Here is a 15706-nt window from a genome sequence, read left to right on the forward strand (position 1 = left end):
GAAAGCGAATGTGTTCCAACGGTGGTCTGATATAGTTAACGATGAGCGGAGACGCCACGGTCAAAGGGAGCGGATGCTTCAGGGTAGGAGTCCGTAATAGGACTGGACGACGGATGCGTCAGTCCAAGGGTCGATCTAAGGGCAAAACAGTGTAAATAAATAGCCAAAGATTGAAGTAGGGTGGGGGGCCGTAGGGTACTGGAGCAAGGCTTACCGTTGTGTACGGTCGATGTGGGTCAGTTCGTCTCGAGCTCGGTAGCGGGAGGAGACGATCCCACAGGAAGTCATTAAATAGGGAAAGGAGAACGACTAGACCGGGCCGGGGAGAGAGGGCGGACCGGAAGTGAGGGAGTGTGGTCGGAGTGTGATCACAATGTAAACAGAGAGGAAGGTAAAGCTGAAGGGGTGGGCAACGGAGAGAGGAGTAGGGAAATCGAGTAACAGAAAGAAAAAGGAAGAAAAGCCAGGCAGTAGAAAGGAGAGAGAACAGCAAAAAGAGAGATTACCAGCTAAGGGTGAAGGCAATGGTCAAAGATAAAAACAGTAATGGGCAAAAATTGCGTAAATGAAACCAGAAATAGACTGGAAATAGACAGTTCAAAAACAAACATAGTAATGTCATGGTAGTATAAGGTGAAATGCAACACCATCAATGTGGTGGTGGAAACAGAAAACGAGAACAAAACGGAATACTAGTAGTACAGATGTAACAGAATCATATAGAGGGAGGCCATACGAAAGAAACCAGCAATAGGAAAATAGCACATGGTAGTAATGAGAAACAAAAGTCAAAGACAAAAGGTCTCAAACTTAAAAAACATTTCTTAGGGACACCCTCTGGAGACAACAGATCTAAAAACATTGGCGACACCATTTTCCCTAATATCCAGAGCATCAACGACATTAAAGCCACACATTTATTACTGTCACTTACAGACACAGAGGATCCTCCCCTCAGTATGGAACACCTTTTACAGGACCTCGATATAGATACGGACTCTACCATCTCCAGTGGTCTCAAAACCAAATCCAAATGGACACCCACCTTACCAGGAGGGAACTCCATAGATATCTTCTACAACCTTGTTCTAGAAGACCTTGATAAATATGAAAACAAAACTATGAGGGCTAAACGCAGACCCAAAGACAATCTTACCAGGAGTGAACGCCTGGCTCTTAAGACACTGAGCATGGATCCAGACATTATCATTAGAGAGGCAGATAAAGGGGGAAACGTGGTGGTCATGAACAGCAATGACTACCACCAGGAGATCTTAACACAACTTCTAGACAACACGTGTTATGAACTCCTTCATGACAATCCTACTGGCCCTTTGACTATCATGATCAATAGGAACCTGTCAGATTGGCACACCCAAGGCCTTATTGATGAAGATGAGGCACTCTACATGAAGGTAGTGAGGCCCACTTTTCCTTGGCTTTACACTCTGCAGAAGGTTCACAAACAAGACAATTTTCCACCTGGACGACCCATTGTATCTGGCATAGGGGGACCCACAGAGAGATTGGCACAATATGTCGATCTGTTTCTGAGCCCTATGGTCAAGAACTTACCCTCCTACATCCAGGACACCAAATACATCTTAGGTGTTCTTGACAACATCCTATGGCAACCTGACATGATTATGGCCAGATTAGATGTGGTTTCACTTTACACCTCTATTAAACCTGATCTAGGTCTTGATGCAGTGACACACTATCTAGATAACAGACCGGCTACACTCTGGCAACACACTAACATGCTTACTACCATGATGGAGATCATACTCAATAATAACTACTTCATATACGACAGACAGTGGTACAAGCAGATCAAAGGCGTAGCCATGGGCTCAAAATTTTCCCCATCTTTTGCCAATCTGTATATGGGCTCTTTAGAGGCAGAATGGATATGGGGCCAAAAAGGGGCCCAATGGACTGACAACATCATTTATTGGGGTCGTTACATCGACGACTGCCTCCTTCTATGGTCTTGCTCACAAGAAAGCCTTACTGATTTCTGCCAACATCTCAATTCCAATGACATGGACATGCGCTTCACCTGCATTTCTAGCATGAACAAAGTTACTTTTCTAGACGTAGAATTGTACATAAAAGACAACACACTCCACAGTCGACTTCACCGTAAGGAAACCTCTTGCAATGCTATCCTCTATGCTGAAAGTTCGCACCCCATACACCAGATACAGGCCATTCCCTATGGAGAATTAACAAGGGCACGTACGAACTGCAGTGAAGAAAGTGAGTTTGAGGACTGTCTCAATGACATGAAAGAGAGATTCATCAAAAGAGGATACAAACCCCGCATTCTACAAAAGGCGGCCCTGAGAATTGGGAAAACGCAGAGAAACCAAACCCTTCTTGGCAAAACGAAAACTGGACCGGAGATCCAACCAGTTAGACTTATCACTGACTACAATGATGTCAGCGTAGCGATCAGAAACAGCTTCAACAAACACTGGAAAACTTTACAAACGGACAGAACGCTGAAAGATCTCATCACCACAAAACCTCAGATCACCTTCAGATGTGGCAGAACTCTAAGAAACAGACTCAGCCCCACAGTCCCACGTACCACTATAGCCTCCTCCTGGCTCACTCCACATACTAAAGGTTTCTTCAAATGCGGTTGTTGTGGTGCATGCAAATGGGCACTTAATGGGATCAAATCATTCACAGGTGCGGCTAAACACAAGTATGATATCAATTACAACATCAACTGCAACACGAAATATGTGATCTATATTCTGGAATGTACATGCAAAAGACAATACGTTGGCAACACCATCAGACCTTTGAAAGAACGTATTCTAGAACATGTAAGGGCAATGCGGAATGGAGATGTCAGATACCCGATGGCCCTACATGTGATGTCTTGCCCCACACAAGGAACACAAAAGAAACTTACCTTCTTTGGTATGGACACCACCCCACCCAGTGTCAGAGGTGGGAACCGTGAACTCAGACTACGCCGTCTGGAGGCAACATGGATAATGCGTCTGCACACCGTGAGACACGGTTTGAACATTGATCACGAATTACAATACTTCCTAGGTCCTTAGCTTTCCATCTCAGGACTAGAATGTGTTATTTTCCCTTGCTGGTTTTTCTCTCATTGTATCCATTTGAATGATTCTGTTTTATCCATACCTTTAGTATTCTAGTTTGTTTTCACTCATTTATTTACACACAGATGTATGTGCATTTCACTTAAATACCGCCATGATTCACTTGGTTGCTTGTATACTGTTTATTTTTATTTCCAGTCTATTTCTGGTATTACTTAGACTTTTGTTTCTCATTACTACCATGTGCTATTTTCCTATTGCTGGTTTCTCTCGTATGGCCTCCCTCTATATGATTCTGTTACATCTGTACTACTAGTATCCAGTTTTGTTCTCGTTTTCTGTTTCCACCACCACATTGATGGTGTTGCATTTCACCTTATACTACCATGACATTACTATGTTTGTTTTTGAACTGTCTATTTCCAGTCTATTTCTGGTTTCATTTACGCAATTTTTGCCCATTACTATTTTTATCTTTGACCATTGCCTTCACCCTTAGCTGGTAATCTCTCTTTTTGCTGTTCTCTCTCCTTTCTACTGCCTGGCTTTTCTTCCTTTTTCTTTCTGTTACTCGATTTCCCTACTCCTCTCTCCGTTGCCCATCCCTTCAGCTTTACCTTCCTCTCTGTTTACATTGTGATCACACTCCGACCACACTCCCTCACTTCCGGTCCGCCCTCTCTCCCCGGCCCGGTCTAGTCGTTCTCCTTTCCCTATTTAATGACTTCCTGTGGGATCGTCTCCTCCAGCTACCGAGCTCGAGACGAACTGACCCATATCGACCGTACACAACGGTAAGCCTTGCTCCAGTACCCTACGGCCCCCCACCCTAATCCAATCTTTGGCTATTTATTTACACTGTTTTGCCCTTAGATCGACTCTTGGACTGACGCATCCGTCGTCCAGTCCTATTACGGATTTCTACCCTGAAGCATCCGCTCCCTGTGACCGTGGCGTCTCCGCTCATCGTTAACTATATCAGACCACCGTTGGAACACATTCGCTTTCCTGATTACTCTCCCGGCCATGGTCACTCTTACTCAGGTAGGTTCCCTTTTCTACCTCCTCCAATCACGCCCGCCGAGTGTCCGATTTTCACGCTCTTTCCTTTCTTTGCTCCTCGTGCTCTTGCACTTACTGTCCTCACTTACCTAGTCGAAACTCTCTCGCGGATTAGCGCATTTTGCCAGTGTGACGTTTTACGCATTTGTGTTTCTTGTTCTACTGTACCACCAACACATTTCTTAGTTCTCTTACTGCTTGTTCACACTGATGGGACTTTCTCCTTACATATCTGCTTCAGGATGTCATTCACACACGCTTATTTTTGTATCTCTACTACGTGTCGATTCCTCTCTTCCTCTCCCTCCTTTTCGCTTTCTTAAACGCGCATTCATAGCCTGACCCTGTTGAAAGGAACTGCATTTATTTACCCTCGGCAGCATGTTTGTTTTTACGTGTTCGACTCTACGTATAGACTCCACTTGACACTTTTTGGTTTGACTTGTCACTTGCGACTAGGCTTCTGCCTTACAATTATGATTTGGCCTCCCTCAATAATTGTGTCGCACCTCTTCTCACTCTGCACCACTTGATACATGTGCATCCCACTTAACACCACCATGAAGTGACTATGTTAGCTTTTGGAAAGGTTTTTTCGCCCATGCCTTAATACACCTCTTCTACACCATTCCTGTAGGGTCCTCACCGTTTGGGTGCTTTTCGTCGTTCTGACTATGAATTTTCCTTTGTCCCATTTGGTTTCTTTATTGTGTTTTCTTGTGTCCTTCCCAGCCCTGAAGAGTCACGGGTTGTTTCCCGTTGACGAAACACGTGTCGGCTGGTTGCTTTCCCTTTTCAAACCATTTGAAGAAACGCACTATTAAATTTCATTGCAAAGACATTTCTGGTGTTGACCTCAACTGTGTATCTACTTATTCTAATTGATGGTTTTACAACTTTATTTACATCCTTAAACGTGTGCGCAGAACCTGTCTCATTTCCAAGTGGGTGTCTCCTACCCCCAATCTCGCAGGGTTTCTTTTTTTGCCAGGGTTTGTTTCCCCTGATCTTGCAGCACCGTACTTACTTTGCAACTCGACCTTTGGTGTGATATGTTTAGCGCCATTCTTCCTTCACCAACTAAACCCCTCACAGAACCCATTCAATATTGTAGGCAGATTATTCCAAAGTCTTGGTCCGAAATAAGAAAAAGCTCAGCCTCCTTGTCGGGATTTCCTGATTCTAGGACCTATGGCCAGCCTCAGTTGGCTGGAGTATAGTGAGTGTGCTGGGCAGTACTGAGACACCATCTATCTTAGTTAGAGAGGTCTGTTGTTTGCTAGGCATTTGTTCTTATAGCACGGTGCTATAAATTGCATGTGCTGCTCTATAAGTAGCCAGTGAAGAGTCCTTAGCAAACTGGCTGTTGAGAACAACTTGGGGGTTGTAACAAAAGCTGCAGCATTTTGAATGATATGGAGGCGCTGAAGTAGATATTTTGCAATTCCCAGATACATGACATTTCCATAGTCTAGGCTAGAGATAACTGAGGCCTGGACTACAGGTATCTGAGCAGAAGTGGGTAGGCAATAAATGATCTTTCTTAGCCATTTCAGTATGCTGAAGCAGGTGGCTACCACCCTGCTAATCTGCTGGTTAATAGTAAGTTTGTCATCCATCAAAAATGGCGTCTTGCTCCCAGTGGCTGGTAGACACAGTGTCATATATATAACTGATCTACACAGCCATTTTATTTAATTGAAAACAATTTAAAATGCAGAAAAATGATCCATATTATGGACATTTGTTGCTGAAAAATGTTCTGCACTTCAAATTTCTCTAATAAAAAATGGTTGTATTGATCAAAAATTATGACAATGGTGTCCTTTTCCTTGGAATGTTCGCTTTTAATGTTGTGTGTCTGAGCAAGCCAGCCAACACTTGTTTCGTCAGTGGGTTGTTAAAACCCTAGACTTCTTCAGGGCTGTTGCGAAGTAAGTGGATGCTTAGACCTTGAGACCGGTGATCTTTCCGACCCGGTAGGTCATAAATATTCCGAAATGCCAGTATTTGTAGGACTCCTTCTTGTTTCTGTGGTGTGAGTCTCCGATCACGGTGTAAAGTGCTAATCTAAGCCAGAAACATCTTATAGACGAGTCTGGCACCTCTAGTCTTTGATGAAAATTCAGTTAGTGCGGCACAGTAAGCTGTAAATATGTTCTTAGCGAGTACGCCCGACTCTCCTCGTTTCTCCCGGTTCCCGTTTAAACGGATATGGAATCACCATATCCGGTTTAAATGGGAACCCGGAGAGAAACGATAAGGAGTCCTACAAATACTTGCATTTCGGAATATTTAAGGTCTAAGCATCCACTTTTTTCGCAACAGCCCTGAAGAAGTCTAGGGTTTTAACAACCCACTGACGAAACACGTGTTGGCTGGCTTGCTCAGAAACACAACATTAAAAGCGAACATTCCAAGGAAAAGGACACCATTGTCATTATTTTTGATCAACAGAACCTGTGTTGTACTGTTGTTACTCATATGCGTGTGCATAGGACTTGTTGTATGTACTTAGTCAGATCTCTGGGTCCCATTTTGAGGGTTTAGGGGTTTTCCCTCACCTGTGGCATCGCATCAAATTGTTTTCTCTTGCAGAAATTTTCACGCTATGGGTTAAGCGCCGTTTGAGAACCTGTGAAAATGATACCCCCTCACCTGGGTAAAAATGATTGCATGTTTGTGCCACAGATGGCGCAAAGTATGGACTTCAGTAGCTCACAATGATTTTCAGAAGTAGCTTTCACTACAGAAAAAGTTGGAGATCCTGTAGTACATATCATTCCTACACTAGTCAGGAGTATAGCCACCTGGTCATGTTGAAAGCTTTTTTTCCATCAGAAATGAAAGACAGCCAATGTGGACCACCTACTAGTAGGCTTGAATAAGCAGTAATCTTCTGAAGCTTAATGGCAGCAAAATGGAAGTGCTGATTCTGAATACCTGATTTCCATCCAGGTAGGATCCCACCTTCCACCCCCACTTCCATTGTCCAGGACCTAAAGCCTTGGCTTCTTTTTCGATAATATGCTACAGTGGACTGAGTAGGTGAATTGTCAAGAAAAATATTAATATTATTCTTCTACACTTGAGAACACAAGTGGTGGTAGGTGGGATTCTTTTGAGAACAGATTACTTAGGTCTCATCACACTTAACTATTGAGAGGTTGCAGAGTACCCAAAATGTGGCGTCAGACGAGTGCATAAGCTACGTTAATCTGACTGGGTCTCAGAGGCCGGATGTGGGTTTCACTTGCTCACTGTTGACAAGTGTATTCATTTTCTGCCGTCAGCCTTGCACACAGGTATTTCTGAGGTCTCAGACCCAAATGTATTTGGTCTAATTTCCAGGCCATGCCCTCCTCTGCCATCTCCGCTCATATACTGTGTTGCAGGTGTGTACTAAACACTTTAGGTATACACATCTCAGCGCAGGCTCTGCTCCCTCAAATCTGGTTAGCCTTTGCCAATCCCCATATTTGTGAATTTCTCTTGGTTTGCCGTATGAGCTGAGGTAGTCTTAGCACCAATATGCTGTTCGATGAATGTTGTGCTGAAAAAAACCTCACTAGTGCACTAGCATAGTCTAAGAATTAATTAACCAGATTTCTGTGCTCTCTGATGCATCTGTCTGGAAAAAACTGTCTTTAATTAATGCCGAGGGAGCTTGTGAAACCCTCTGAAGTGCTTGTGGTTAACTGGGTCTTGTTGACACCCTTGAATTTTGAGACTGGTACTAAACATGACCATCGCCCTCGGGCCCTCCTCTGCAGGCGAGCCACCCTCATCTACATTTTCTCTCCTTTGTCTTCTTTGTGCACATAGTGATTGTCGGTGCCTTAATCTTCATGTCTGCTTTACCTTGAATAGTTAATATCGGAGCCTCACCTTTGCCCCACCAACCACTGTAGTTCGAGCAAAAGACAACACAGATGTATATCTATAAAGTCTCATATTGGCAGAGGGATGCAGAGCAGACTGCTTTATTACATCCATTTGTGTTTCACGGAGGAGGAAACAGGTTCTCTGTGCAGCTATTTTTCTTTCTTTGATATCTTTTCTAAAATGCCACAGTAACAGATGTTGAATATCTTAAGAGGAAAATCAAGTTCAAATCCTGTGCCAAATCAGTGCTCTTGAGGGTTTTACAGATACCGAAACATGATGGAGGACTAGCCTTATGATTAAATCATTGCTTGGTGGGACTTTGCCACCAAGGCTTGTATTAATTGTCTCTTTGCTCCTCTGCAACTCAATAACCAACTGTACATCTACTATAGCTTCAAGTCTTCATGGACATTTGGGAGTCTTTCCTCATTTATATGTCTTTGTTTAATACCTTCAAATTCGGACCCTATCAAAATCAGCTATGAAGACAAAGAGCTGAAGTTCAGGCCCAATGATTATTTTACTTTTGTCTCAATGTTTCAATGGCTTCTCAACTGATTTGGGTGTTTATATAATAAAGTATCAGAGTAGGCATTTCTTACCTCATTTAACAACCTCCCTCAAGTTGCCACATTATCAAAACCTGATGATATAAAATAGGAGCAGACTTTGATTTTTATGTAACTCCAATAGAATCAGCTAATAGCATCAAGGAGGTTGTTAAGGAAACAGTGTGTCACAAATGCAAGGATGTTGGAGCAGACAGATTGCACATGTTCTTAGAATGCTCTGCTCTTCTGAACTTTTGCAATAGAGTATTCTTGAGCCTATCAAAATGCGAGCAGTATGCAATTAAGAGAAACACAGCACAACTCCAGATAGAAAAGGAGATGTCGCTGATTTCGTTTTCAGTACTGTCGTAGTAGGCTGATCTATGACTGCCACGTTTTAAGAGAATGGCTTAATACAATGTTGGATACCTGCCACTTTGAACTTCAGCAATTCTCTCTGAATTCATAATATGATGAGGCTAATTAATTTTGGCCTTTTTTGATTTTATATGTTGGCTTAAGGATTGTTAATCCATAGCTTGATACTTTCTTTTCTGTATATCAATAAGGTTGTTTTTCATTGTCTTGTGAAATAATAAAAATATTTACATTGATTGATTGAATTGTGTCAGTGCTGTGATTCAACAACAGTTCTTTTCTTACTGTAACCAGGATGGTCTAAAGCAGGCCTTAAAGCTTTGTCAAGCTAATCATGTCTTCTTTTTGCTGGTCTGTGGCTAGACAGGTGTTTTTTCCCCAAAATATTGATTTCCATGTAAAAAAATCCTCAGATCCTACAGACACAGAGTCATGATTTTATTTTTGCATTCCTTTGTATCCTGCCTCAAAAGCTATTAAACAATATTATAAATCATACAAAACATAAATGCTACAAGCACATCATCATGCTAAACAGGTGCATGCAGCAGTGTTAGGGCAGCATTGTAGCAGCAGTTTGAGGAGTGACAACTGTCACCAAGAAAGCTTAGGCCCGCAAACCGAAACCATTGTTTACATGAAGATAAGTAAAGAATCTTGCCATTGGTGGAGTGTGTCAAAGTTTCAGTTTACCGTTCTTCCTACGAACATATGAAGCTTCCAAGTGTGGCTCTGACTGTGGGTGCTTCCAGAGTTCATTTTCAAAGAAATAATGTCTCTGCTAGTTTCTTGACCTAGTTAATTCCTTTCAGGAATAAAAATACCACTGTTCTTTGATGAGCCCTTAAGATCATACCCAGCATCCCTAGTTTGATGTACTTGTGTATTTGGAGCCAATAAAGGCCGAAGAAGGTGGCAGTGGCAAAGGCCCAAAGACTGTAAACAATGATCATCATTGTTGACATCTGACCAGGTTTGAGAAAAGTGTTTTGCAAAACCAAATGACAGTTGTTACAAAAATATGATGTGGGTAAGAAAACTCTTAATCAGTATGCATTAAAAACTAGGTTTACTGTACTATTTGTACACACACACTCCGCAAGCCAATCAATCAATCAACATGCTTTATTGGGCTCTATTGAGCCATAAAAGTCACATCACAAGAAGAATATTCATTGGTTAATACATTATTAAAAAGACATAGGAAAGACTTTGATTAAAACAAATAACTACGAAAACCTTGAATAAAATCACTACCATTCAGTAAATTCACAAAACAGCCATATTCAAATGGAAATCTCAGTATTTTGATCCTAATCTGGAACTTTCAATATAGTTCTAAACAGCATAACAACACTTTTATTTCCCAGACAGTGCAAGTGGGAAAAGGTGACTGGATGAAGTCTTGAACCCAGGCACGCAGTACTGGGTGCAAGAACTGTCTTCTTTGTTAGAAGTAGAATGTGCAAAACAAGGTAAAGAGCAACGTGCTTTGCTCCGCAAGCCAAATAACACTTTAAACCCCTTGTACCATAGCAAAATATGACATTTTCAGTAATACATCCAATTAGGAGTAGAGTATTGCTCTAAATTTATGTTGCTTTTCTGGTGAACGCCTATGAAATTAATTTGTGAAGTGGTCAATTTGCTTTGTATTTCGGATCTTACTTCTACAAACCTTATTTGTTTTTGGTTATCTGGCTGCTCAGAATTTTAAATATTCTCTTAAGAGTAGATTTGGCCTACAGCCATATGATTTGTTTTTTAATAGAAAGTTTGAGTAAAAAATAACTTATTTTCAGTAGCAACTACCATAAATGTATGAAAAATCCTGTAAAATAACATTAAAACAAATATAAATAGCTAAAAAATGAAGCAAAAGAACTATCGGAAACATAATAATGTATTGTTAGCAGATATATTGTTTCTTAGCGATAAGACATATGAGCCCAAAGCATCAAAGTGAACTTAAATGTAGTCTTTTGGCTAAATAGTAGCTGACAATTTTAGTCAATAAACAATCCAGGAGAACTCAAAGTACTGAACTGATGTAATACCAGCCAATGAAAGAATACAAAAAAATCAAGTAATCGTAGCAACCTGTTAAACTGTGAGGAGGAAACAACTTAATATACATGTAAGAGGTTACAGAAATGACATCTTAAATGCAAAGAAGAAATATAGGAGCTCCTGCATTCATCTGCCCACACTGCTTATTGGGAAGACTTAGCCTTTTGTCTTAGAAACCACATGCGGTTCAGGAATTTAGCAACTGAGCATGCAAACAGTAGGCAAGAATCAGATCTTAAGATTCTAAATGCAGTGCTAGGGTTACATGTGCCCAGCTGTCTACAAACGGGCATAAGCCATGTATGACGTGGACAAGCATAGCCCGGAAAGGCAAATAATACATGGGACACAGACTCTTTCTCAATATTACACACTGAGCATAGAAAGGATGTGGTTTGTGGTTTGTGCAAGTGCCCATTTGCAAGTGAAAGCTTTTAATGGTAATGTACCTGTCCTAAATTGAAAGTAAAGCTTCCTGTCTGTTGGATCAGTTATAATGTCCCAATATTGCTCGTAGTCACTAGTGCACTTTACAATCAATAAATTCTCTGGACAGAAACCCTCTGGTTGTCATCTAGGTGTCATTTGACTTGACCATAGCCAGTATTGTGTTTTTTAACAGCTCTTTGTAGGGGATAGAGTCGCAGTGTGGGGTCTCCCATAGGTCCCTTGTACCTATCAAGGTGAGCAAGCTTTTTAACATCTAAGAGCAATGGGGTTTTCTTAAACCTATCCACTTTGATTACCTCCTGGAGGGCTATAGCATAATGGGCAAGCTCAGAGGTGGACCATAACCTCCTCCAGCACAGTAGGTAGCGCAACCTAGCTTTATTTGCAATCGTTTTCCTACCCATTTGTACGTATGTGTAGGACTTGATACTCGTGACAAGTTATCTTCTCTTTTTAGTAATTTGCTTTATTTAAAAAACAAAAGTGTCTTCTAATAACGTCTGCTTTTCTTCTTAGATGTTGGGGAGCTTGGAACTCCCAACGGGGTTTCACCCTCGGAAAAGGCCTGGGGTAAGTGTCTGACATAGGCTGTCATTCGGTATCTTGACTGAGATGGGGGCAGAAGGATGGTCGACAGTGTAGGTACACCGGAATGAAGTAGGATTTATAGTCCCCAAATCTACATGCAATTCTGGAATCCTTGAGTGATCATCATTAAACACAAAAATCTACTTCCTTCACTATTTGTTTCCTGTACATTTTGTCTTCCCAACAGCAGTAGGTATTCTGTCAAAATATCCAGTGAGCATGCTCAGTTCGAATGGTGAGTATCCAAAGGAAGGAAAACCCACTCCCAGTGAGGCGTTTTGGTCATAAAACAAAACCCCGGTCCTCCTTTCTCCCCTTCCCGCTTTATGAACCACCCCTGCCGTTTACCCAGTAATCAAGTCTGTACCTGGCTGAGGCACGGTCCTCCTGGAGTGTGACTGGGCACTGCACGATGCCGGGGGCCTTTCTGCTCCTTTGTGTCTTCCTGGGGTGACAGGGGCGTCAGATCCCATGCGTCTTCAATCCTTGGTATGGGAACTACATTGCGGCATCCGCAGCTTGGTTCAGGGTTCATGAATTCCTCCGGGGTATCCTCGCTTGTGGGATCCCCCCACCCCCCATAGCGTCAGTCCTCTGAGATTCCTGCAGGTCTCCCACTGGCTCAGTATATTTCATAGCCAATTACAGGACCCCAGTACTCTGTTGCATCGTCCGTCTTTAAAGGGACTGCGTCCCTTTCCTATTGGCTGTTCTGCCTCTCACTTTATGTTGCCCAACAAACTGGAGGATGTCGATATTTTTCCCACTAGTTTTGCCTGACTCCCTTCTATGGGCTGTGGGGAAAGAGAAGTGAGGAGGTAAGGCCCCGCTGAGCACTACATCCCATTGAATTGTGTCACTATCCTAGTTCTCACTGATGTCCACATGACACATACCTCCCCAAGATATTCCCGCTCTGGGAAAAGAAGAAACCTAGGCAGGGAATCAGCATTACTTGACAACAACCCAGCTCAGCACCCTAGAGTTGTTACCCATATTGCGACTCATCCAGGTTAAGGGGGCTTGATAGGTGTACAGAACAAAGGGCTTGCCTTACAAATAATACCTCAGTTTCTCTATTGCCACTTAATCTCTAAGCACTCCTTTTCAATCACTGAGTACTTCTGTTCTCGTTGAAACAATTTACAGCTTATGAACAGAATAAGCACTTCAAGACCCTCCTTGTTAAGCTGAGACAGGGCATCTCAATTCTAACCTCAGAAGCGTTGGTTTGGAGTATAAAAGGTTTGATAAAATTGGGAGAGGTGAGTATCGGAATAGAAGTGATAGCCTGCTTCAGCATCTAGAAGGCCTCTCTTGCTCTGAGGGAAGGGTTGTGCAATTCCTGATTAATCACTTCCTTCTTTAGTAGGTCTGTTAGGGGGCCTGTGATGTTGGAATATTGGGCAATGAATCTCTGATAATATCCCAGTAGACCCAGAAAAGCTTGGGCCTCCTTTCTAGTTCTAGGTAATGGGGTATCCATGATAGCACGGATTTTCTCTTCCAGTGGCTCGATTAACCCATTGCCTAAAATGTACACCAGGTATTTTACCTTTGTGAAAGCCACCTGGGATTTCTTTGCATTAATATGTAAATGGGCATTTCATAATTCTTGAAGTATATTGTGAACATGACTGAGGTGCTGTTCCCATATTGGACTGAATATAACAATGTCATCAAGTTAGGCTGATGAATAGGTCTGGTGTTGTGTTAGCACTTTATTGATTAAACTTTGAAAGGTAGCAGGGGCTCTATGAAGCCCAAAAGTTAGGACAGTGACTTCGAACAGCCCGTCGGGGGTATAAAAAGCAGTTTTTTCCTGATCTTCTCTTCGAAGGGGTACTTGCCAGTACCCTTTTGTTAAGTCTAATGTTATAATGTACCAGGCTTCTCCCAATTTCTCAATCAATTCATCGACTGTAGGTAGGGGATAAACATCATATTTAGAAACCCTATTAAGTGCCCCTAAATCTATGCAGAACCATATCAATCCATCTGGCTTGGGAACAAGGACTATACGTGATGACCAGTTACTCTGAGAGGGGCTGATCACCCCAAATTGTAACATAGCAATTGCTTCTTTTTGGATAGCTGCCCTTCGGGCAGCAGGTATTCTGTAGGTTTTTTTTTAAACAGCCACACTTTTTTCAGTTGGAATGGCATGTTCTGCTAATTGAATTCATACAGGTGTGCATGAGAATAGAAAAGGGCTGCAGAACAGAGGGGAGAGAAGACCTCTGTTCCCTACTCAGGTTATCATTTATAACCAGTTGGTTCAATGTAATCAGAGAAGTGTTTTGGTTTTGGGCCAGGTGTATTTTTGTTGGGATGGGACCTAACCATTTCTTTAAAAGTTTTATATGATACGTTTGTTGGCTTTTTGGGAACATTTATAGTCGGTAGGTTGTTATCCCTACTCTGTTAATGATTATATAGGGTCCCTTCCATTTGGCCTGCATTTTTTTTATTAGATGAGGGTAAGAGAACTAGCACCTAATCATTTACTTGCTACTGTTGCCAATTTTTTCCCTTGTCATAAAAGTTTTTTTGTCTTGTCTGGTTTCTCTCTAGTTAGAGTGAGCTAGGTCTCAGGGTTTACCTATCCTTGACCTTAGTGGTTGGGCATATTCCAGCAGATCATGTGCTTTGTCTCCTGTATCTCTTTTCCACACTACTTTTGTCTTCTCTAGAAGACTATGAGGTTGTCTCACATACAGCAATTCAAAAGAGGAGCAACCCAGGCTACTTTGTACTTACCCTCGTATAACAAAAAGAGCCAGGGCAAGTATTGTATGCCTGTTCTTTCCCTCCCCTGTGAGCATCTTCTTTAAGGTAAGTTTCAGGATACCATTGTAATGCTCAACTAATCCGTCTGTTTGTGGGTGATAAACAGACGTTTTTTTGTGGGAAAGATTAAGGAGTTTACACACTTCTTTCATAAGACGTGATACAAAGGGGCATGCTTGGTCTATAAGTATTTCTTTAGGGAAGCCTATTCTCGAAAAATTTTCAGTCAAGACATGGGCAATGTTTTTGGTGGTAGGTGCTTTCGAAGGAACTGCTTCGGGGTAGCGAGTAGAATTATCTACTAAGACAAAGATATATTGGTTGCCCTTGCACGATTTCTGGAGTGAATATGTTCAAATGGTTTTCCAATAATAGGGAGGAGTGGGAAGGAAAAGGAGGGGGTTTATTTGGATTCTTCCTTAGGCACTTGTCACATTCTTGACAGTATGTTTTTATGGCTGCGTTAATGCCTGGCCAAGAAAAGTGCCTAAGTACTGTTAGAATTGTTTTTTGAGTCCTGGTGTGTCCGGTGAGCAGGTGGGAATGGGAAAAAAACATAATCTGTTCCCTGAAATCATAGGGTACTAATAACTGAGGTTTGTCGCCGTTTTTACCTATCCTATATAACAATCCTCTTTTGGTGATAAATTGAGGGTAGACAGGACTGATATCCAAAAAGAAGCAACCGCTATGTTACAAATGGGGGTGATCAGACCCTCTCAAAGTAACTAGTCATCATCTCATTTGCACATACCTCCCTCAAGACATTTTGTGAAGTTGCATAATTTGCTTGGGTATGGTGGAAGTCTCTGTCTAACTCCTAGGGTTCACAGTTAAGTA

The 15706-nt window shown here is 42.0% G+C and overlaps 1 protein-coding gene across 2 annotated transcripts in view; it reads left to right on the plus strand.

Moving 5' to 3' along the window:
• Positions 1-15706, plus strand: part of FAS (Fas cell surface death receptor) — a 223176-nt gene that overhangs the window by 137079 nt on the left and 70391 nt on the right. For both annotated transcript variants that reach the window (XM_085605713.1, XM_085605721.1), the window contains exon 9: positions 12005-12058. In XM_085605713.1, coding sequence (XP_085461839.1) covers positions 12005-12058 — 54 coding nt within the window. The remainder of the gene's footprint in view (positions 1-12004; positions 12059-15706) is intronic.

Source organism: Triturus cristatus, chromosome 1_2 (genome assembly GCF_964204655.1).
Source record: "Triturus cristatus chromosome 1_2, aTriCri1.1, whole genome shotgun sequence".
Classification (NCBI taxonomy): domain Eukaryota; kingdom Metazoa; phylum Chordata; class Amphibia; order Caudata; family Salamandridae; genus Triturus; species Triturus cristatus.